Below are 24,850 nucleotides of genomic sequence, written 5' to 3'. Positions count from 1 at the left end.
AAAAAATAATAATCAGCTTTTGCATAATTCATTCCATAGGATCCAACCTAAATGTTCACTAGAAATTCTGCTGATCAAACAGAAGAAAATGCCTTTAATTTGTACCTACACTAATTGAATATCAATATATTACTTCCTATATTACCTGATGCAAGATATGTTTTGTAAGTGGAGGTCCAAAAGGAACATCTGGTCCCGGAAGAAATGGTGAATAGATCTCTGGAGTAGTATTCACTGCCTGAATAATGAGTTGTTCAGTACGGAAGAAAGGTCCAAAATTAGTATCAAAGTATTCCTTCTCTCTCCGAGCTTGGCTATTTGGGGCTGACCACAGATCTACAGGATTTGTAGTTATTTTGAAAAATGCCAAGCCTGAGGAACACATGACAATGATAACCAAGGAGAACAGAATAACAGGTCGTGGATTCCGAACGCAAAAAGCTCCCCATGACGTAAATGTAACTCTTAAAGCATTCTCAAATTTCTCACCAAATCTTTCACACCAAGTAGCTTCTCCTAAAATGACACAATCACAAATATCAAATAACATACAACTGCACAAAATTTTTAATTAGACATGTTTTTATTGTCCTGTATTTTTAAAACTATGAATTGTTGGTATAAAATTATTTTTCTTTTTTACTGTAAAGAAAATCACAACGGAAGTATTTGATTTGACACAATCAGAATGAATAATTCAGATTTCTGTGTCCAACATAGTTTTATGAAAATTTGAATGTTTTCAAGTTTTTGAGTGGGGGAAAAAAGAACTACATTAAAAAATTTTCATGTGAAAAGGGATGTGATAGGGCTGCCATGTGACAACAGAGTTAATGCTGTGAGACTGGAGACAATATAAATAATTAGGGAGTATAGACTTTTACACTGATAAAATGGAGTTGGAAAGAAGGAAACACTTTTACCCTCTAATTATTTGTCACTGGTAGCAAATAAATTATAATGAAATCCAAAACAGTTCAGACCATTATGTCTCATAATAAAGCATGCAATATTAACAAATTAACATTTGTGGCCATTATTTCTAGAAGAAAGCATAAATATTGGTTCCTTTATATTATAGATCTTACCAGTATTTTGATGTGAGTTAACAGAATATGCAATATTGCCATCAATGGGTGTATATTCAGAAACAAAATATCTCTTCCTGTAAATTATATAAACATAGACAATGTAGCACAAGCAAGCATTTTTACATTAATTTATGTCATACTGTAGATAAACTATTGACTACTTGACCAAATATAATTATATAAAAAAGTACAGGCATCTCTTATCAAACTTAAATTACAATGTGTATCTGAAAAGTAATTGTATATTTCAGCAAGACAACCTAAAAATAAGAAAATGTCTCCAAATCAACCATGAAGTAATAAGAGGAAATAAAGTTTTTGGAATGTTCCTCATAGTTCACAGACTTGAATATTATTGAAACTTGGGGCACTCAAGAAGATCTAAAAATATTTTTCAGCAAAAATATTCTGAAATGAAGAGTGAGGAAGAGACAATCCAGCTGGAAGATAACAGAGAGGGCCTTCATCTGCCTTTCTTTGTTTTTCTGAAGTGCCTCCTTTACAGATGACTTGGTATTAAAAACTAAGATCTATCATGATGAGAAACTGTCTAACATAGATAGCTTTTTCAAAACATGAATTTGTAACTAAACTGAGAAAATGTTACATGCTGTATTTAATAAGGCCATTCAACCCGACCATCCTCCTTTTTCAGCAAGCAATTTGAAAGAGGGAAAAAATCCCATGGTTATTAACAATGATTCTAAATTATGCTTACTCAGCCCATTTTCTGATGGCTCTGTAGTTTAGAATCACTAGTAATAAATGAAGCATACAACTCATTTATCCCCACTGATCAAGGCCAACATTTTGTGTAAATCAACACTAACAAAAAAGAGATCTCAATGTAACACAACTGCTTACAGTATAAGAATTCTTTCTCTCATCCTGTATGATTTTGCCAAATCTGATTATGTTAATAGATTAAGTGGTCAAATATATAACATTTTATTTTGTATTTTATTTAGTTTTCATATCTAGAGGATTTCCATATTTTACATTGTATTTCATATTAGAGAATATTGACTATTTAACTGTTAAAAACCGTTAGTGAGGAACAGAAATTTTTCTAAAAGTGATGCTAAACAGTGAGTAAGCATAACTGATTTAATAGTATATAAACGTTTTGGAATATTTTCAATGTAAAGTGCTTTAAATGGCTATTTACCTGTAACACCAGACACCACAGACCACTGCAAAGAAAATAAGAAGAAATGCTGTGTAGGTGATCCACATAATAACACACATGGCATCCAAACCAAGCAAAAGCCAAGGGGCAGGAGGTGGTGGTGGTACTGGTTTTGGGCCACAGACAATGGAACAATCCTGACAACTACAAGGTCCTGTGGTATCATCCACTGACTCATTGCAGCCTTTGGTAGCATTGTTCATAGGAATCATCCCATGGACAGGTACATCTAACAAGAGAAAAAATAACATTTAGGAAACAAGAATGCAGCATTAGCCATGCAGATATAATCTATTGCTCTTTAAATTAACTCATAAGAATATTTTTATAGTTTGTCAAATTCAGTTTTGTGTCATTAAAAATTAATAATTCAATATACGCCATGCATAAGCCACAAGATTCACATATTCTAAAAAATTAAATAAAGTGATATAAAAGACAATAAACAAGTCCTAAGAATTTAGTTATTTTATGAAGATATTAGCGAGCTAGTTTTCCAAGAGAAAGTATACTACCTGTTCCTCAAGCCAATCTAAGTAAGTGGGGAACGGACTGATAAGCCTGGAGCACTAACTATTATATAAAGGACAGTGCAGCAATACATGAGCAATGTTTTTCAATAGCTTCATCCCTGCAGGGACATAAGCCTTCCACGTGGGAGGCACTATTACAACTTCCCTCTAGCATCTACAGCTGGGGTGGGGAACCATAGCCCTTTTATGACTTGTAGACTTCAACTCCCTAAATTCCTGAGCCACCATGAAGTCTACAAGTCATAAAGGGGTCTTTGTTTCCTCTGATCTAGGGGATAGGAAATCAAACCTTATTAGATTAAAGGAAAACAGAATATTAAAAAATATGTAAATGAGATCTCACTGTATTAGCTCAAGATTTTAAATCTGTCTCAACATCCAAATCAAGGATTCTATATTTGGCATCTATAAAGATTTTTTCAGGGGAAATTTTTTGTGCGATTCAGTTGAAAAGCAAACTAAGTATTTGAAGATACAGTTTTCCAAGTGAGATAAATCTATCAATATTATTTATCAACGAAACAGGGGAATCCAGTGTAAAAGAATATCCAATTTTATCCAACACTTTCAACAGTGAATTCTCATCCAAAGTAAGACCAAGTTCCAAATGGAGAAATACATTACAGACAGTGAGGAACACAAAGCAAAGTTCTTAAAACATTTTGATTAAATTACTCTCAGAGCATTCAAATATTTATAGACATACAGCTGTGATTCATATAAATGCAAGAAATGAAACAAGTAACACTACATCCAGCAACACTACATGCAATCATGCAAAAAATTATTTCTAAGTTTGTAAGACTGAATCTATCAAACTAGTTGCTTTGGAAAAATCTGTGTGTTTTTAAGAGAAACATCTATAAAATATATTACGTACAAATATTATCAACAGAACACAATACTGAACATAATTCGCTGCAATTAGAAAAAATGAAAACATTAACAGCTTTGTTCAATTACATATAATCAATTCAATCAATCAATCAATCAGTCAGAATATGTTCTTTTGCCTTTCCTCCCTCTTTTCTATGTATTTCTGTTTAATTAAAGGTTAATGTTAAACTTCAAGTGGAATATAATTGCACCTATACTAAAATGTTCCAAGTGACATCATCCAACTATTTATATCATGATAAAACTTCAGCAACTACTAGATTGCACAAAAACTAAAAACATATTAAAATGACCATAGTTCCTACCTGAAAATATTGGAATAATATTGAAGGGAATCTGGCCATTATCTTTGCTAAACATATATTGAATCCAATTGGTTGCATTACAATCTTTAATATCTTTCCCACACAACAGACCTAATGCCTTAATATTGCTTGATGGAGCCTCCACATCTTTGCAGGCATTATACATATCTGGAAATACAATTTTAACACAAAATTTACAAGTTGATATACTAAATTATAAAAAGAGGATTTATTATATTGAGTCAACAACAGCAATAGAGTGGTCATCTCCACTTGACCACTTGATTTCTAAAATATATAAAATATTATTCAAGATGAACTTAGAAGATGAATACATTAAAGAGTGTATGGTAAAATGGGCATTTTTGGGGGGGTATAATGTAATGCTAGATAAATGGGAGAAAGTATGGACGAATGGACTAAAATGTACATTAAATTAGTTTGAAAGAAAACTTTTAAAAAATGATGTACCATTGCACTTAACCCAGAGAATGTATAAAGGAATTTCTATAAGTACTGGAAATGTAGTCAAAATCCAGGTTCACTTTTTATCATATGGAGTGGTCTTGCAAATATGTGAAAACATAGTGGTAAAACATAGCAATGCAAAAAATATTGGCTGGCTACCAGCACACTCCCGGGCTCCCTCTCCCACCTGGCAGCAGCCATTCATTTCCCTGCCAATGTGTTTATGTGCCTTCTGGAACTCACAACTTCTTTTTAGCTTCTGCCCACTGACTTTGGTTACTGGAAGCTTGCAGTAAGCTACAAGCAGGTGGCTGCTTAATGACTCATGATCCTCACTTAACAACGGAAACAAGGACTGCAGGGATTGCCAGTGCTAAGCAATCTGCTCACCGGAACACCACACTTTATGACATCATATAGCAATGGAAATCCCAGTCTCTATTGCCGTTGTAATTTGAGGACTCGTGTGTGTGTGTGTGTGTATCTGGGTATGTACATATGGACGTGTATATTTCTTTGCTAATTTGTTTTTGATTTGCCAGACCAAGATAAAATAAATGTTTCAACAGTCACATTTCCACCAGTGTTAGGAAATATTAGTGGGAAGCTTGACTTAAATAACTTGATTTAAAACCAGCAACTTCCCAATTTAAATTAAAAATCAGTTTAATTGCATTGGGCTGATGAAAAGAACAATAATTAGTTCAATAGCCAAGAAGATTAAGGGTGCATTTTTCTTTACCTGAATTATAAATGTGCTTATACATACATGTAGAGATAACTTTTTTTAGAATTATAGAATTCTTTATAAATCTAGACAATGAAAAAATTTAACTGTTCTATATTATTTATATTTTCTTACCATTAGCAAATTTTTTTCCAATATAACATTGCAGCTCTACGATGCTGGTTTTTTTCTCTTTTGTTACTGGATCGTTATACGGCTGTGTTTGAGTAATATTCAGAAATTCAGACTGATGAGGGCTACACGTTAACTCACAAAAGAGATTTATGAAATTATGAAAGCATGAAGGACACCTAAAGAGAGGTAATATTGATGTTGTAATATGTGTTTATAAAATAAAGCTCACATATATTCTCTCTCTTGAGAGGAAAGTAATATTATTGCAGAAATGTTTACATTTAAATTAATAAACTTCTGGAGTGTGTAATTTCAAAAATTACCAATAAATCTTATAGCTATAATTTACTTAAAACTACAAATATTTCATACAGAGTTCATCATGGCAACACAACAAAATATTAGACTTAAGTATATTTGTTCATATGTGTTAATCACTGTTTATTGATGCTGATTAATCTCACATAACAGTGCAAGCCTATGGTCTCAGAGGCTAATTTGGTATTTCTATGCATAGTAAAATCAAAATACATACTCATACAATGTAATCCAAAGTGAAAAAGTAATCAAGAACACATCTATTACATTAGCACTTCATATAATTCAGCTTACTGGAAACGATTTAGTATTAAGAGTAAGAAGTCATCAACACTTTCTAAAATAGTTAAGATCAATAGTTAATATTTAAGTCATATTTAATAGTTAAGATTATGAACAGAATACCTGATTAATCTCCCACAGTTTATTTAAAACAATCTATTCAATCTCCCAATATCTCCACATACCTGGAAAGAAACTGTAAAGGTAGTTCCAGGCTACTTTTCAAAATCTGAAGTTGCTGTACGTCACAGCAAAGGCTAACATTCTCAAAGAAAAAACCTGGACAGAGTTCCTTAAGAAAAAAGTGAATATTTAAAGAAATATTTCTAAAATGACAAAACAACCTGATTCTTCTACTGCTGGCCTCAGTATCAGACCAAGAAAAATCAGACCAAGATTAATAACTTCAGAATTTTTTCCATCTCTAATATATCATGTAAACTGCATAACTCAATTGAAAAACAAACTGAAATCTTTTAGAGGGAAAATAACAATAAAAAACTTACAAAAGTCTGGTTGCATAAGTATGATGTGGCTGTGTTCAGTACTAACTAATCACATTTAAACTAATGTTAAATAGTAGTCAATACTTACCTGCCAATAAATAAACTGACTCTGATCAAGCCAATATAAAGCTCAGATTTATGTTGGTCTGATTGTTTTACATCTCAGAAAACTTGGCATTTTAACCAGGTTGTGTAGACTTTTTATATCCACTGTATTTCCAGCTTATAATATTGCAACAGTCATCATTATTTTATAAATAGAATTGTTAAGGCATAAGATATTCTACCTATGTAGATAAATCAGAACATCTTATACTGTTTGGCACAAATATGCCTGCAGATAAGTCCCTTGCTATTTGCTCTGGAAATATGCCAATGTTTCTATCTTACCTATTGGGGGAGGAGGGTGTTTGTTTTTAACAAACTTTTAATTTTAAGGAGGAAAGTGATATATTGTCAAGCAAAGTGGTAGAAATGTGATAAACCTGAAAAGTGATAAAATCACTTGATAGGCTTCGGTGGATGATGAGAGGGAACTTCACTCATTTGTCTTCAGATAAATTTTCACTTTATAACTAAGCCACTTGGCTGAGCATTCACAATATAATCTTAAATTCCAGATGTGCCAATGGGTAGTCCTCAAGTTGTGAGAGCAACTGGGACTGCTGGGATTGCCACTGCTAAGTGATGTGGTTATAAAATGTGATGTCACATGAGATGATAGCTGTAATTTGAGGACTATTTGTAAATAGTTTTTTAGCATGATTGTAACTTTGAACAGTCACAGGATGAATGAATGGTAAACCAAGGACTATCTGTACTAGTCCTAGAACAGTGATGGCGAACCTATGGCACGCGTGCCACAGGCGGGATGTGGAGCCATGTTGCCTGGCATGCTAGCTCAGCTCTGGCGCGCATGTGCGTGCCGGCCAGCTGATTTTCGGCCCTTCTAGGCCTACTAGAAGTAGGGAAACAGGCTGTTTCCTGCCTGCAGAGGGCCTGGGGGTGGGTGGGCAAGGCCGGTTTTTCTTTCTCAACTGGCTCCAGATCCTCTCTATGCATCTGGGGAGGGCAAAAACAGCCTACCCCACCCCCTGGGAGGCCCTCCAGAGGCCCGAAACGGCCCGTTTCCCAACTTCCAGTTGGACAGGAAGCAGGGTGGATAAAAATCAATGATTTTTTAAAAAAAATAAAAAAAAATCAGATTTTTTTGATTTAAATCAGATTTTTTTGATTTTTATCAAATTTATTTTAATAACATGCTTTGGGAGTAAAAATCTAAAGATAGTTTTCTATTTAAGATACATTAATAATTTAGTTTAATCAGCATGAAATGGACCTTAGTTATGTAGCATGAGGCTGTATATTCTGCAATATTGGGACTGTTGGTGAGTCAACAGCGGGTCAGAGGAGGAGCCGCTGCCAGAAAAGAGATGTCAGCTGCTCTTTAAAAATTATGATTTAAATCGAGTTGATTCAAATCAAGCCTTTTTACTAGTGATTTAAATCATGATTTAAATTGTGATTTAAATCAACTTGATTTAAATCAAATCCACCCTGACAGTGACATTTTTTGCTATCCCCAGCCTCCAGAGACTCCTAGAGAGGATCTGGAAGCTGGGGACAGAAAAAAATGTAACTTCCTGTCCAACTGGAAGTTGGGAAATGGGCCATTTCGGGCCTCCAGAGGGCCTCCGAGGGGGTGGGGAAGGTTGTTTTCGCCCTCCCCAGATGCATAGAGAGGATCTGGAGCCAGGTGAGAAAGAAAAACGGGCCTACCGGGCCACCACGTGCCAGGAGCGGGGGGAAAGGGTGCCCATGCGCATGCATGGGGCACATAGAATTATGGGTTTGGGCATGCGCGCACAAACCTCCCCGCCCCCCCTCCTAGCACGCGATGGCAAAAAGATTAGCCATCACTGTCCTAGAACATTTCTTATTCTCAAAGAGAGAATGATACATTCTTAAGACTAAGTTCCAAAACTATATACACCAAGCATAGAGAACTAATCTAAATAACCAAGACCATGGTTTATTATTAGCCTATCTGCATGTGTGATTACTTGTACTAAGGCACATTTAAACATTTTAATTAGGAAAACATAACCAAATATTTTATCTAATTTCCAGAAGATTTATTTTTAAGAATTCTTTAATAAAAATGTAATTAATCAAAGACTTACCTGAACTAAATCATACCCTTCCTTTGGTAGTGGTATTGCTGAACCATTATATTGACAATTATACCTTTTGTCTCCAGACGCAATCCCACATTGGCTGTACCATATACAAGAATCTGAGAATGCCTACAAATAAGCGGAAAAAAAACCAATTAAAAACAGGATGCACATTAATTGGTCATAAAGCAGATTTAGTAATCAGACCTATAAAAAAGTAACACGTCAGATTATTCCATAAATGAAAATACAAAGCTAACCTGGCCAAACAGTGGATATCAGAAATCTATTTCTATTTAGCCTATTTATTTCTACTTGTTCTATTTATTTCTATTATTTAGTGTAATTATGTAATAGGGTTCCAATATGCTACATCACAGAATGCTTGTGAAAATTTTCTGAGTTTCAAAATCAGACAACTATATGGCATTAGGAACATGGAACAAATGGTGCATGTTTAACTTCTGCACCAATGTTTAGCAGACAAAGGATCTCAAACTCAAATCACCTTGAGGAATACCTGAGGAGAAGCCATTTTGTATACTGATACAAAAATTTCTAGTGAATCAAAAATTAAGAAAAAAGCGTTATGGTATACCATTAAACTTAAATGTATTTAATGAATACTTTATAGAACAACTTTCCTATATTTTTCATAGTTTCCCTGCATCTACTTGGCCTATGGTAATGTGTGCAATTGCAGACAGGGTTGACATAACATTAAAGGTAGACATCTGTTGGATGGCTCTTGCATGAAGAACCTGGTGCAGGCCAAATTCTACCACTGCTTCCTGTTTTTATGTGTTTAACCTGGTTTCTTTTATACAGAAAGTCAAAGTGGGATAAAAGTGTTCTTTCCTCCCAGTTTTCTCAACAAAAAGCCTTAAGTGGGATTTTTCTTCTACATGGCCAATCAATCAGAATAGAGCTGGAAGAGACCTTGAAGGTCTTCTGGTCCAACCTCTTGCTTAAGCAGTAGACCCTATACCATTTCAGACAAGTGATTGTCCAGTCTCTTCTTAAAAAGTTCCAGTGATGAAGCACCCACAACTGCTGACAGCAAACTGTTCCACTGGTTAATTGTCTCCCGTTAGGAAGTTTCTTCTTAATTCCAGGGTGCTTCTCTCCTTGATTAATTTTTGTCCGTTATTTCTTGTCCTGCCTTCTAGTGCTTTGGAAAATAAATTTGGAAACCTGATGGCGTCTCAGAGATTGAAAAAGCAAGACTATTATAGCCTGGGCTGGCATCTGTTTCCCTTGCACTAATCGTCCTTGGTATGACCTTAAGGCAAGATCTGGCCCTGTGCCTAGCCTGGGCACGCTAAGGCAGGGGTATCAAACTCGATTTCATTGAGGACCACATCAGGGTTGTGTTTGACTTCAGGAGACGGGTTGGGCATGGCCAGCACGCGTGTTGGAGGGCGCCTGTGGAGGCCTGAGTGCTCTGTCAATGACAACGGGCTCCCAAGCTGTGTTTTTGGCTGCGACAGCCTCCTGCAACTCTCTGTCAGTGAAAACAGAACTCAGGAGGGCCATGGGCGGCCCTTGAAAACTCCATTTTCGCTGGCAGAGGCATTGTGGGCAGGTCCTTTGCTATTTCCAGGGCAGTCCCACAGGCCAGATCTAAGCACCCCATGGGCCAAATCCAGTGGTGGGATTCAAGTAATTTAACAACCGGTTCTCTGTCCTCATGATTTCTTCCAACAACTAGTTTGCCAAACTGCTCAGAAAGTTAACAACCGGTTCTCCCGAAGTGGTGCGAACTGGCTGAATCCCACCACTGGCCGAATCACATAAGGCACAAAGCCAGCTGGGTGACTTTGGGCTAGTCATTTTCCCTCAGCCTTAGGAAGGAGGAAATGGCAAACCATTTCTGAAAAAACTTGCCAAGAAAACTGCAGGGACTTGTCCAGGCAATGTCTAAATATCAGACATGACTGAACAGGGGGAAAAAAAATTAAGCACCGACTGCACCAAAAGAGCCAGTTTGGTCCAGTGGTTAAGACTCCACAGTAGAAACCAGGAGCATTCTAGTTCAGCTTTAGGCATGAAAAACTGGCTGGATGACTTTGTACCAGTCACACACTCTCAGCCAACTCACCTCATAGGGTATTGTTGCATGAAAAATAGAAGAAAAGAATATTAATTACCTGTCTTGAGTTATTTATTTTTTAAAAAAATTAAATGGTAGAATGAAAAAAGCTTTTAAAAATGAGCTGGATACCTATATAGCCTGTGGATTATGAGTTTGAAATCTCAGACAAATAATAGAAAGTATGTGGTAGAAAGCCCAGGAGAAAAGGTGCTTTTCAGTTATAGCAGAAAACATCAAATGTGTATCTGAAAGTTGGATGTAAGTTACGGATTTATACTCAAAATAGTGAGCTTTTGGTTTTCAGCAAACAAATTAAACTAAAGTAGGAAACTTTAGGAAATGCCACTAACGTGGAAAAATGAGACTTTCAAGGATGTGATTGCTACATATACTTGGTAGATTAGCTCCCTTGCAATTAAGGGCAACCAAGACCTTGGAAAAGACATCATTTAAAAGAAAATGAGGTGTCACTGAAGGAGAGATCCAGATATTCATATACCAAGGATATTGCTCTGGAGATAGAAAACTTTTAGCTGATTCAGACATTGGAAATACAGAGAGATTGGTATGTGGCAGGTATATAGCCCCCATGGTGATTTGCTTTTCTATTACAATTTAGATAAACCAGGTAATGCTGGAGGGTCGGCAACAACTGTGCTCCATGTTATCACTAACAACACTAAAATATAGTTGGCCACTCTGGAAGCCAAATTCTGGCTGCCAGTGACAATGAAGTTGAGAACTTCCAAACTAGCCTGCTCAGAAATGCTACCTGTTCAAATGGAAAGCCACCGGACAGCTAAAGTACAGGGATGCAATGCATGGAGTAGAACCAAATAAAGAGATTTAGATTTATAAGGCACTGAGAATTTTGCGGGAATATTAAGTATGTACCAATAGATGTAGTCTACTTAGATCCAAATAGAACCAGACAGTTAAACCAAATTGAGGTAATGAAAAAAGATATCCTTATATTACCTATTAACAGAATTTGAGCTCTGGCTTTCTTAAACAATCATTAAACCCCATTCTATGGAAGTGAAGGCCATCTTTCCTATTCAATTTCTCACAAAATTCCCCTGTTCCTATGCTTATTTTAGTTGTGAATCCGAAAAGTTTGCCTTCTTTTTAAATAGTGCTGGCTGGAACGCAGCTGCTTTCAAAGAGATCAGGTTCTCAAGTGCTGCCTGCGATTGAGTTCTTGGCTAAGGAATATGGCTCTCTCCACTAGTTAGTTCTTGATCAATGACTGCTGCTATTGCCCTTTCTCTTCAAACCACATGATGCAACAGCTGTCCACAAGCAAGCAAATACCGGTAGCCCTCCTTTAGCCAGAAAAAAAAAAGTAAAGCATACTTTAACTTTGAATACGCCTGATTTCTTTCTTCAGTGGTTCCCTTCAAAAAATCTCTATTTCCTATTTCCTTTTTGTCCATTTGTTCTGGTTTCAACAGAAAAGTCTGTTCTGGTCTCAGCTTTATCTCCTCTTTCTAAACATACTGGAAAAACTTAGACTACTTTCTAAGGGAGTTGGATAAATATAGGCAAAGTCCTGAATTTAAAACACCCTGCTATTGTATAACTGGGGAGAAAAAAGTACCATGCAAAGATTTCTCAAAGGAAGACATCTTGTAAATATGACATTAAGTTATTGCTTGATAACAATATTTTGCCCAAATGGGAGGGGAGGAAAAAGCTATCATAAACCTGTTTTCCTTATCTTAGCATGCCAGAAAACTGAGCTCATTAATCTAAGTATAAACAACAAGCTAAGGGAAAATTGCAAAATCTAAAAAGCTGATACAGGGATTATGCTCATCACTGAAACTTTAACTCAGCATTTAGGCAGCCAATAGTCTTTGAACCTTGGGTCTCTTTCCTCAGCAAAAATGCATATTGGTATTTCAAAGTGTGTTTAATGATTGCACTAATCATGGGCATTTCTGGGGAAGCATGACAGACTGAGGATAGTTCAGCTGTCATAGGGCCAACAACCATAGTGAAAACGAGCTGTTGTATGGATCAGCTCCTTGGAACTCTTCTTGGAAGAAGAAAAGGAAAATTGACCACAAGTTTGCTTCCTTGTAAAAGAGATTATAAATGAGCAATCTCCAGCAGATTTCAGAGTTCTGGGAATGGGGAGGGGGAGACAAATAATCTTGCATAAGCTGCAGTATCATACCTTCAAATTGGACAATTGGTTGCCCATTTTTTAATTAGGAAATTGCTTAACTTTCCAAATGTTAAAAACTTTCCAAAAGGCAAGAGAATCTTTTATTTAGAATAAAATAAGTTTTATATAAGTTTAAGGTTTAAAAAGTAAAACTTTGATTTTTGGAAAACAGCAAAAGGGGGACTAGAATGTTGAAGTTGGAACATGAAGGGTCTAGAATGGACTTGAAAGAATATTTCCTCTGAGGGATGTTAAGCAAATGATAAGAAGGTACTTTGAAAAGCCTTCTTATCTTGGATTTACAAAAGGAATGGTTAAACTGTTCAAGCTGTTCCTGAGAAGAAACAAAGAGAAAATGATAAGATATCAACTTGTGGGACACTATTTGACAGGATTAAAAATAAAAAAGTAAACAAAAGGAATTCAAAGTGGACTTATTTGATCAGGATCAATATATATGTTGTGGTTTCTGATACCTATTAATGGAATTTCTTTTTGACCAGGATTATACAAAGACACCTTAAAGATCTGTTTAAGAATGTCCAGTTTATCTTTGGAATGACTGGTTTACCAGGACACATTCCTATTACAGGTAATCCTCAATTTACAACCATTTGTTTAGTGCCATTTGAAGTTACAATGGCACTGAAAAAAGTGACTACAGCCATTTCTCACATTACGACTGTTACAGTAGCCCCACGGTCATATGATCAAAATTCGGGCACTTGACATCCCACATATATTTATGATGGTTGCAGTGTCCTGAAGTCATGTGTGATCACCATTTGCAACCTTCCAAGGAAGGTCAATGGGGGAAGCCAGATTCACTTAACAGCTACATGGTACATTTAACAACTGCAGTGAGTTACCATGACACAAAAAAATCATAAAATTGTATATGATTCACTTAACACCTGTCTTGCTTAGTGATAGAAATTCTGGTTTTATTTGTGGTCGTAACTTTAAGACTACCTATATATATATATATACTCAACTTGATTGGTTTCTTACAGAGACCACTTATATCACTGAGTGTTAGTTCCCTTGTTTACTATTTCACCATTATATCTGCAAAGCATCCAAGGAGGAAAAATTATACCAATATATGATGTAAGGTTACATTTTATATAAAGACATTCTGATATGATCATCCTTTTGAAAAAAACATTAATCTTCAATTTCTGAATATAAGTTTTGTAACCATAAAATAGCAATCTATTCTGTGGTTTTCCACTAGATATCTGAAAAGTGTGGAAGGGTGGGTTTTTCCATATGTCTTCTTTTGAAGCATTTTAATTACTGTATTTTTTGGTGTATAAGACACACTCCCCCCCCCAAAGTGGGTGGAAATATCTGTGTGTCTTATACAGTGAATGTTGCTGAAGCCCTGCCCACCCAGCGGCCCCCACCCTTCAGCCTCTGCCTCCCAGCAATTTACCTCCTTGCAGCAAACAGCCTGTCTTTCTGGAACAGTCCAACCTCATCCAGCATCAAAATAATTTTTTGTGTCAGACTAAGCTCAAGAACAATGCAGAACAATTCATTCTACAGAGTTCAGTTCTTTATCTGCTTACACACAATAGACAGAATCTTGCCCTTATTACTCTCACTCTAATGGATATAACTGGGAGATAAAACTAGGAAGTGGTTATCCTTACTTTCTTTCTCTGCCTCCTATCAAGCTCCAGGTTATGCTGCCCCTTATCTCATCCCTCTTTTTGGAATGTGTCCCCTCCTTCCTGGAAAAGTACAGCTTCACTGTAGTCCATTACATCAGCTCCCCCTCTGTAGGGACTATCTCTGACATCCTGGAATCGGAAGCCCCCAAACCCCCAAATCATTCAGTCTTGCTAGAGTTGAGCTTAAATCCAGCCTTAGAAATGAAGCATAGGAGTCTAGTGTTATATAACATGTCCCAGTAATAGAAGTGCAAGTTTATATATGAAGACAAGCAGCATGGACGTGCATCATTTCCTCCCAAGTTTAAAGAACTATGATAATTCTGATGATGGTGGAAGTGAGAAATATGCATGCAAAATAGTTAAAAAATGAAGATAGGTAAAAGAAACAATGGAGATAGTACTCTTTTAAATGGCAGTAAATGGTACCAGAATTTCCATCTCTAAGACATGTAGTTGTAAATGTTGATATCATGATGATAATATATGACTGCATTGCTTAGTGATGGCAATTCTACCAATTCCTAGTTACTGTTGTTAAGCGAGGACCACAAGTGTCATTAAACAAGGACTTCATATGATTGCAACTTCTGACTTTCTGTCGTATTCCCAATTGATTTTAATTCTGCGAAACCAGCAGAGGAGGTCATAAATCATGATCATGACCTCAGGATGCTACAAAGGTCTGAAATCTGGGCTGGCTGCCTAATGCTCAGATCATGATGCAGAATGTCAAGGACTGAGTATAACTACTACTTGTTCAGCACAGCACAAGTTCAAGCAGTTACTGAACAAGGGCTAATTAAATAAGGTACATCTGTACTTGTCTTTTCTCAAGGCCATTATATCAAATTTTACTATGCACAATTATCATCCTATTACAACTGAGCTGTTAAAAAGTAGGCCTGCACTCTAAAATATGATGCCCAAGTATCTATTGAGCCATTTCCCCAAATGCACTGACCACAGAAAGTCCCTTCACCCATTCTGCAGCTTGCATTACATGTACATTGTTGAAAGTATTTTTGGGAATGTCCCTCTACAAAGAAATCCCACAAAATAAATAGTTCATATAAAAAGCAGAAAAGAGAAAACTGTGCAGAACAAGGTACCATTGATTCAAAACAATACTAGTTTGCTCATTGACAATACTGGCCAAATATCCAATGAGTCCATACAACCATGCATGTACTCTATCATATGCACTACCTCTTTCAGTAATAAGAATTTTCCATTAAATATTGCCAGTTCCATAAAAGCATTTACTGGTAGTTACTATCTGTTCCAGCTGTTCCTCCTTTTCCTCTCCATGAATATATAGGAAATCTATTTTACTCCTACACAAATTACAAGCATAGTTTGTAATAGAAGAACCCACTAGAAATCAACTTTACTGGGATTACCTCTTAGAAATGAACCACATAAAGAACTTTAAAGTTTCACCCAGCATGGGAGTAATGATGAGAAAAAACTACCGGTACATCTTTAACTTTAACATCTATACTCCATCTTGAAGTCCATAAACTGGGTTGAAACAGTTCTCTTATTCTTAATCATTCTGAATTTATGATGAATACAAACAGGAAAGGATCCTCTATAACTAAATTTTATCATTTTATCAGAAATTTTCCTCCTAAAACATAACTTCATATCTTTTCCTTATCTTGCATGCCCCATCTTCCTTAAAACTGGGATGAGCTAAGTAATCTGCAGAGAGACATATACTAATAATCAACTACTGGAAATTAATCATTGACCAAATGAATATGTTGATGTATTAAGTTAGAGGAAGATGAAAAGGCAAAATTAAATATATTCTGAATCACTCCAAGAGAATAGTCTACTACTATCTTCCAGCAGGTAAACATCTCTTCCAGAAGCAGAAAAGTGGGAGAACATTCTTACCTATACAGAGAACCTTCATTATCGGCCCATAAAGTTCTGAAGTATAACACCATGAAAGAGAAAAGAACTACATTATGGATTATGACTGTAACAAATTGTAAAGACTGTTCAACTTATGTTCCTTTTCTGGGGACTGTGTTATCTGAGAGAAATGGACAGTTAAGAAATATGAAATATAAATAAATCACATTTTTGAAGCAAAAAAATTCTGTAAACAGCACCTTAAACTAAAATTATTGTTGCTAGAATGCCCAAACCAAATACAGGTAGTCCTCCACTTACAACAGTTCATTTAGTACCAAAGTTACAACAGCATTGAAAAATATAATTTATGAGCATTTTTCTTAGTTACAAATCTTTGCAGCATCCCATGATGTGATCAAAATTCAGATGGTTGGCAACTGGTTCATATTTATGACCTTTTCAGCAACCCCATGATCATGTGATCACCTTTTGCAACCTCCTGACAAGGAACGTCAATGGGGAAGCCAGATTCACTTAACAACCAGATTACTAATTTATCAACTTCAGGATTTCAGTTAACAATTGTGGCAAGAAAAGTCATAAAATGGGCAAAACTCATTTAACAAATATCTCACTTAACAGAAATTTTGGGCTCAATTGTAAGTCTTTGGAAAACTAGTCATTGGGCATTTAACTAGAGCCAAAATGCAGAAGATACACTGTGTTTAAATTCTCATAAATGTAAAATATATTGGAATATCACAGAAAGTTCATCCTAAACACTAGTGTAATAAAGCTGATATTGGTTTTAAAATAAGTACAAACATTATCAGACCATCTACCTTCCTACTTAGGTGCTTTTTAAAGTGACATCTTGCAAGTTACTTTCCCCAAATGACCTCCCATGTTTATGAGATGGAAGAATAGTTAAATAGTTGGATATTTTTATCTGTTGCATTTTTAAACTGTTTTTAAAATAATCTCTATGGGAGATTCAGTATCTCATATTGTAAATACTTCAATACTTTTTTAAAAAAATGGAAGTGGATACAATGAACATTGTCACTTTTAAAAAGTTAATAGTAAACAGTCTCTGCAAAAAAAAAAAAAAAAAATCAAGCAAGCAACAACGGAAACCTTTCTTCACCCTTCATCCAAAATAATTGAAACTGTTTCTAAGAACGTCCCTGTGACACACAGCCAACTTCCCTTAGCATTTTCCTTAATTGTTTCCTATTCTAAATAAGGTATTCTAAGTATAAGGTATTCCTAAATAAGGTATTCTAAGCAGATGCAGTTGATACAGGGACATTTATTAGCCTTCCTCCTATCCCTCCACTTTATTCCTCTTCTTGCATTCCCTTTGTTGGTTTTAGTCTGTAAACTGAGTTAAAGCTGCAATGTAGGTATATTATGCCATGCATACTGAATTATGTAAGTAATAAATTACAGTAAGTTGCTACTCCAATAAGCCACAAATCACTACAGTTCAATTGCTTTCCAACTCAATATAACTGCTGAGTTCCACATATATAGCATTTCACAACCTCTGTTTTGCAGATCACTACAACCAGCCGTAATTCAAACTCTCATAAAACAGCATCACTCTTTTTAACCCTAACCTCGGAATCAAGCTAGCAGCCTTTGCTTTTGAACAGAATGAATGAGCTGGAAAGGACTTTCGAGGTCTTCTAGTCCAGCCCCCTGCCCAAGCGGGAGAACCTATTCCTGGATTGCACCTTTGCCTCGCTGCCGGTTCAATAAGACGGGTCTTATAATTGAATTCCAAATGCCTTTGCTCAAATCTAAATCTTGCTGCCGTGTGTGTTTTTTTCCCCCTCAGAATGCACTTCCCTTTTAAATTTGAAGTCTGTGTGTTGGATTCGTGGATAGAGAGACAGGAGGCAGGCTTCAAAAACAGCTCTTTATTTAAGAACTCTGTACAATCAATCCCCAAGTTATTTTTATCTGCTCAATTTTCGGGTCTGTGCCATTGCCGAGACCACAGTTCTTTAAAGCCAGAACCGTCTTCAGGAATGGCCACTCCGAAAAGGATTCCTCAAATCATCAAAGATAGGCGTTCACCCGGGAAAAAGGACGACTCCAATAAACTGGGGAGTTGAACAAGACTTATTTTCGAGCAAACACTTCAGCGGTTAAGAGTCATGCCTTTCGCCAAAAAGCCTGCTTTACAAGGACCAGGAGTCATGCAGGCGTGTCCACCTCACCCACTTGCCACCCCAGCAGACGGAGGAAACTCCTTCTCCCGCCCAACAGAGTCGGTGCAGAATGAGTTTGTGGCGGGAGCAGTCCAACCCATCCTGGGGCACAAGCTCCCTCCCACCCTTAAAACAAGCCCCAAGCCACTTTCCCCTCCCTCCGTCAGGCTCCAAAGATTATTCCCGGACCGGCATTTGCACCCTCTCCACATCCAAATTCGGCCTTTCTCACGCTACTCTCCGCTTGCTCGCTCGCTTACTTACCCGGCCGGGCAGAAGGGCCAGTAAAAAGACGACAGAGATACCCAGGCCGCAGAGCCTCCCACAGCTGTGGCCCCGTAGCTTAAGTTGATGGCGCATCTCTGGAGAAAGTGCTGTACCCCCCCTCCACCTCGCTCGCTTTACTGTCAGCTTTAAGAATCCGCGGCGGCGAGGCGAGGCAGATTAGTCGGAAGGCGGTATGGCTGAGAGGCCGGAAGAGCCGTCGCTTCGCCTCTCGGTTTTTCTACGCGGAGGCGTTGCTGGTCGTAAGGAAAGCCTCCGGAGGGAGGCACCGAGACGATTTTTCCCCTCCTCTCCGGAGTGGAAGCCGGCAGCCGAGGCGGTCGGCTCCGCCTTCGCTCAGAGAATCGCCGGCCTTTTCTCGTGAGGTGAGGCCTTCTGGTTCTCACGCCACCGGCACGCGCTATCTTTCGCCACTGCCCACAAACACGCCCAGTTCTTCGGGCACCCCTTAATGTCCCGTTCCCCGAGCTCAGTCCTTTGGGTGTAGCTGCTCAAAAGTAAGTCACACGGGCCTCTGGCTGCCTTAGGTTAGAATAGAATGAATGAGCTGGAAGGGACCTTGGAGGTCTTCTAGTCCCCCTGCTCAAGCAGGAGAACCTATACCAGGATTGCATCTTCGCCTCTCAGCCGGTTCAATAAAACGGGTCTTATAATTGAATTCCAAATGCCTTTTATGCTCAAATGTTAATCTTGCTGCTGTGTTTTGTTTTTTCCTCAGAATGCACTTCCCTTTTAATTTTGAAGTCTCTGTTTCCTTGATAGGGTTGCTATGAAGATATGCTGAAATATGGATATCAGGTGGCGGTGATACGAATTTGAAGTATTTCCGTTAAAAATATAAAATCAGTAAATATCAAGCATTTGCTTTAAGTCGGCAGTCGGGAAATATGCTGCCTGCTAGTACTTGGTAGAGCAGCCAAGGCCTTGCAAAAGGTATTCAAATACCCAGGTACTTGTGTATCTGCAGTGATCAGAATTGTGCAAGCCGTTCCCTGTGGCACTGAATGGAAGGATGTAGAAAACATTTTTGAACTTTGGGGTTGGAAAAACTCCTGCAAGAAAACAATCCATTGGGCCATCAAAGAGGTCCACATTATCAGGGTTAAATCAGTCATTTTCTTTCTCTCTCTCTCTCTCTCTCTCTATTATATATATATTATATATATATATATAATATATATATTATATATATATATATATATAATGAAAATGACTGATTTATATATACAAAATAAATTGTGTGTATGATTAAACTTCTCAAGGTGGCAATTCTAAATGGGTGTTGCTAGATGGCTCCCTTAAAAGTAATGTATTTTAGTTCAGCAAAACTGTGTTGGAATCCACGTTTCATGTTATGGTAGCAATTTGAGTCTGAAATATATGAAAACAAGCAAAGCTTTGAGATTTTCAGGGAGAAGCAATTGTGAAAGCTTATTTGTCATGTGATGTGTCTAGTCAGCAGACTCGTGAATCTAGCTCATCTAAATTCAACCACAAGTCTTTTTAACAAGTGGTGGATTTGTTCTAAAAACCCTTGTTTAAAAAGTGCCATTTCTTGACATGCTTGAATATTTTTTATATACTGTTAGTTTTCTTTGTGGTACAGAGATGCAAGTAGAGAGGGTATACGTGATGTATTTATGTATAAACATGTATATTGTATGTTAGGAGCTTGCATTATAGGCATATGGATTTTTATTCATAACTAATTTGTATGTACATTTCAACATTTCATAACCAAATGAGCTATATATAAAATTTGTAATACGGCTTTTGATCAAGTCTGAAGGTTCATATTAATAATTTAATATTCCTATATTCTAAGTTATATAGTTCCACTCATGTTTGTAATCTACAGGCAAATCCCAATCACTTGGAATTCTACAGAGAAATAACTTCATACAAAAGTAGCTGCATCTGAAGCTTTTTGTTTATTATTTGCTTATGTAGTTTAAAAATCCTTGTTTAAAAATTTGTGAGGAAAACTATATTTCTAATATGAAGGGTTCATTTTGGTTAAACCTATAGGCAGTTTTTACATACAGTATTTTCCAATAGTTTTGGTAAACACTGCTAGATCTGGGTTGCAAAAATTCTGACAATTCCTAGATGGTGCCAAAGAGTTAATGTTTTCTTTATCTGTTTGTTCTAATCTAACGGTTGTCCAGATTTTTGCAGATATCATCTGGTAGCATTGATTTATTGCTTGCAAAAATTTGTATTAACATTCATGAGATTTTTAACAAAAGACAAAGCTTCTATCTTGTGCATATTTTTATAGAAGTGAACCCAGCTGGTTTCAGTGCAGAGTATTTTCTAGGTAAGTATGCATGTGGCCCAAACTGCACGTTTCTGTTCTTAATAGGATTTTAGGCAGCCCCATTGTATGATAGAGTTTATCAGCTGTGTGACAGGATAGAATAGATTTTACTGGGGTTGCAGATGAAATTTTGTTTAATATGTTGTTTGTGTACATACTGCTGACGTATAGTGGCATGATTAGTGTTGTAATTGTTAGTATTGGATAACAGAAGTTTCTAATCTGAACTTGTCATCTGACTCAGAATGAATAAACAGGATTCAGCACCTATGGCAACCAAAGTATTTCGCAAACTTCAGAGCCATATGCTGATAGACACATGAATTGCTGAGAAGAAAATCATTATTTCACATATAGTCATTGGTTGTCAAGAATATAAAATAAATAATATTTAAAGCTTCAGGGCTATAGCAAACCTATAGACTTTCCAGTCCAATGTATTTATAAGATTCCCAAATCTTCTGTTTTGAAATATTCAATACAGAGTAGAATAAGACCACTGAAAACCTGCATGAGCCAAAATGTTATGAACACTGTGGAAATCTTTTTTTCTTGTTTCATTGAAAAAAACTGTCAATTTTGTACTTTTTCATGATTTATAACTGTTTTCCAGTCTGGTATTCTACATGTATATTGGATCATAAGTATGTTTGGTTGAGTGTAATATCCATGCCCAGAGGTTACCAATTTGGAGAAGACTGATTTATGGGGTACTTCTTAATTTTTTTAATTCCTAGAAATAGCAGTATAACACTTGCCCTATTTACATTTAAAAATTAGTAATATCTTTAAAATATCTCCAAAATATACTTAAAGCAAAATAATATTTTAAAAGTATCATTACCATTTTTTCCTTCAAGTAAAATGAGACCGATGGGATTTTGACATGATGAAAATTCCACAGAGAAATTAGCGGTAAGAAAATTTCATCAACTATAAAGTGAACTCACCCTCCAATGTTGAGTATATACAGTCATTTAAACTATATCAAATGCAAAAACTTGATTGAATGCACTATAACTTCTGAAGTCTGCATAGTGCAGTATAATGGTTTTACTTATGAGATGGAAGGAATTTGGATAAGTGATTTTGGTTCAACGAATACAAGAGATTAAGGCAGCTATTAAAACACAAGGAAAACAAAACTACTGGAAGTTATTACCAGTATATACAAACACAGCATGTTTTAAAGATCATCAAAATAATCTTATGATTTATTTAATTGAATTTCAACAGGGAACTTCTTGACTTTGTTGCAAAGAGACAGCTTTAGTATAGTATTAGCTATATTTTTTCTTAAGGTTCATGGGGCCCTTTGCTGTACCTTGAACAAACGTGGGAACATTATATTACAGTCTAAGATCAGATAACAAAAATTAAAATAACCACATGCAATCAGAATAAAGGGAAATCTTGTTAATTAAATAGATATAAGTAGTCCTCACATTACGACCACTCATTCAGCAACCATCCAAACTTAAGTGGTGCGGAACAAATTGTAGTTATGACTAGTTCTTGCAACACCTCCACAAGCACATAATTGCAGTCCAGGTGCTTGGCAAATGATCTAGAGTTTTGACTGTTACAGATCCTTGCAATACATAATCATGGTTTCTGATCTTTCCTGCCAGCTGCCCATAAGCAAATTCAATGGGGAAGCCAGTAAAGAGTTGGAAGTTTCAATTATATGAGATCCTTGCTTAAGGATTTGCAGTGATTTGCTTAACAGTGGCAACTGGAGAGTGCTGGGTAAGTCATGTGGCCATGTAACATTGTGCTTTACAACCATATTGCTTAGCAAGGAAAATTCTGCTCCCAATTATCAGTTGTTAAGCACAGATTACCACCTACTAATATTATCAGGTCTAAACATAGCAAGCCTTGTGACATGGGCATAGAATTTAGCAAATATATAGTGATTTCAGAGTACTACTCTGTTGAGAAAAATTCTAAATGCCATTGGTTAGAATAATCAAGCAGTCTTATTTGTTCTAGATTAGTTGAGAGAATAATTTCTTGTAAAATCTACACCTCAGAAAGACCAATTCTAAAGTTTCAATTTCTTCAGAGGCACTGGAGTATGATCAGTGCAAAAGGTATCTGATAATATAGTTGCATCCATACTGTGTTTCCCTGAAAATAAGACCCTATCTTACATTTTTTTTGAACCCTGAAATAAGCACTTGGCCTTATTTTTCGGGAGGTCTTATTATTTTGGGGCACATGGAGCAAGATGGGGCTCCTCTTGTTGTCTTACTTGATTCCCAGCTCTGCGTTTAAATATTTTCGGGGAGGGCTTATTTTGGGGGGAGGGTTATTTTAGCGCATGCGCTCAAAAGCCTGATTGGCCTTATTATCAGGGGATGTCTTACTTTTGGGGAAATAGGGTAAATGCAGAGGAAAAGGTACTGTAGTGAATTCGGGAAAAGGCTTAGTGACATTGGGAATAGGATAACAGTTTCTGCGATTCATTGCAAGGTTGTATAACCTTGGGGCAAGGTTATTCTGCAACAGATTTAATATGGGTACCATACGTGCAAGTGCTTTCCCTAATTTCCTTTGAAGCAATTTATATATTTTGCAATCCACAAGAGGAAAGAGTGGAATATAGTATCCTATGGCATTTATTTGCTGCTAGATGACCTTCCAATATATCCATCTGCTTGCAGTTTTGAAGGAGAGGCCAAATATTTTCTTTCAAGCAAATCTGTTTATAATTAGTTACGCTGGGACACTGGCATAACAACTAGGATATTGTAGTTAAGCATTTGTGGGTAGGTATCTCAGATGGCTGTTTAAAAAGGTAACCTGAAGTGTCTCTCACTGGGCAGCAAACATACAATAATTACCTCTTGACCATAACACTAATCCTATTAAAGTCTTTTGCAAACTGAAATCCTGAGGTAGAATTTTACTTAAATAATACAGTAGAACCTCTGGTCACGAACACTTCTAACCACGATCAAATCGGGTTCCAACCTAAAAATTCACATTTTTTTTTTGCGGCTGATTTAGCTTCCCCACCATGTTTTTTGTAAGCTCCAAATTTCCAAAATTAGGTTTGGGTCACAACCAAGTTATGGAACGAATTATGGTCGTGACCAGAGGTTCTACTGTATATGGTACATAGAAACCCAGACATATTTATTTTTTTTGTATGCTTGTATTAGACATTCCTAATGAAAAGACTTCTGAGAAAAATCCTGTGTAATCTAGGTTATAGTAGATATCTAGGCTGTGTTAGATGACGCACATTTTAATGACATTTTCATAGTAAAGTATATGGCTGGTTTAAACCCTTTAGGAAAAAGGACGCACTATCTCAAATCAGAAAATATCGATACAGGTAGTCCTTGACTTACAACCATTCATTTATTGACCAAAGTTACAGCGTCCCTGAAAAAACATATGACCATTTTTCACACTTACTACCATTGTAGCATTTACTATCAGATGCTTGGTAACTGACTCATATTTATGGCTGCTGCAGTATCCTGAGATCATGTGATCAGCTTTTGCAATCTTGACAAAGTCAATGGGGAAATGTTTCACTTAACAACGTTTCTAATTTAACAACTGCAG

The 24,850-nt window shown here is 36.5% G+C and overlaps 1 protein-coding gene across 2 annotated transcripts in view; it reads right to left on the bottom strand.

Annotated features, from left to right (window-relative positions):
- NPC1 (NPC intracellular cholesterol transporter 1) overlaps positions 1-19,123 on the bottom strand; it is a 40,351-nt gene extending 21,228 nt beyond the window's left edge. Inside the window, exons 1-8 of one of the 2 annotated variants that reach the window (XM_070940586.1) lie at positions 18,928-19,123; positions 8,635-8,757; positions 6,131-6,237; positions 5,346-5,521; positions 4,016-4,183; positions 2,260-2,509; positions 1,089-1,165; positions 146-516 (exon numbers count right to left, since the gene is read on the bottom strand). In XM_070940586.1, the coding sequence (XP_070796687.1) occupies positions 146-516; positions 1,089-1,165; positions 2,260-2,509; positions 4,016-4,183; positions 5,346-5,521; positions 6,131-6,237; positions 8,635-8,757; positions 18,928-19,023 (1,368 nt within the window). In that variant the 5' untranslated portion in view covers positions 19,024-19,123. The remainder of the gene's footprint in view (positions 1-145; positions 517-1,088; positions 1,166-2,259; positions 2,510-4,015; positions 4,184-5,345; positions 5,522-6,130; positions 6,238-8,634; positions 8,758-18,927) is intronic. The other variant, XM_070940587.1, reaches the window with a different exon arrangement.
- Positions 19,124-24,850: the final 5,727 nt, after the last annotated feature.

The sequence above is a fragment of the Pituophis catenifer genome, unplaced genomic scaffold, assembly GCF_029215685.1.
Source record: "Pituophis catenifer annectens isolate HBS135680 unplaced genomic scaffold, rPitCat1.0.hap2 SCAF_3, whole genome shotgun sequence".
NCBI classification, from domain to species: domain Eukaryota; kingdom Metazoa; phylum Chordata; class Lepidosauria; order Squamata; family Colubridae; genus Pituophis; species Pituophis catenifer.
The sequence above is the reverse complement of the archived record's forward strand: the minus strand, read 5'-3'. Positions and strand labels throughout refer to the sequence as shown.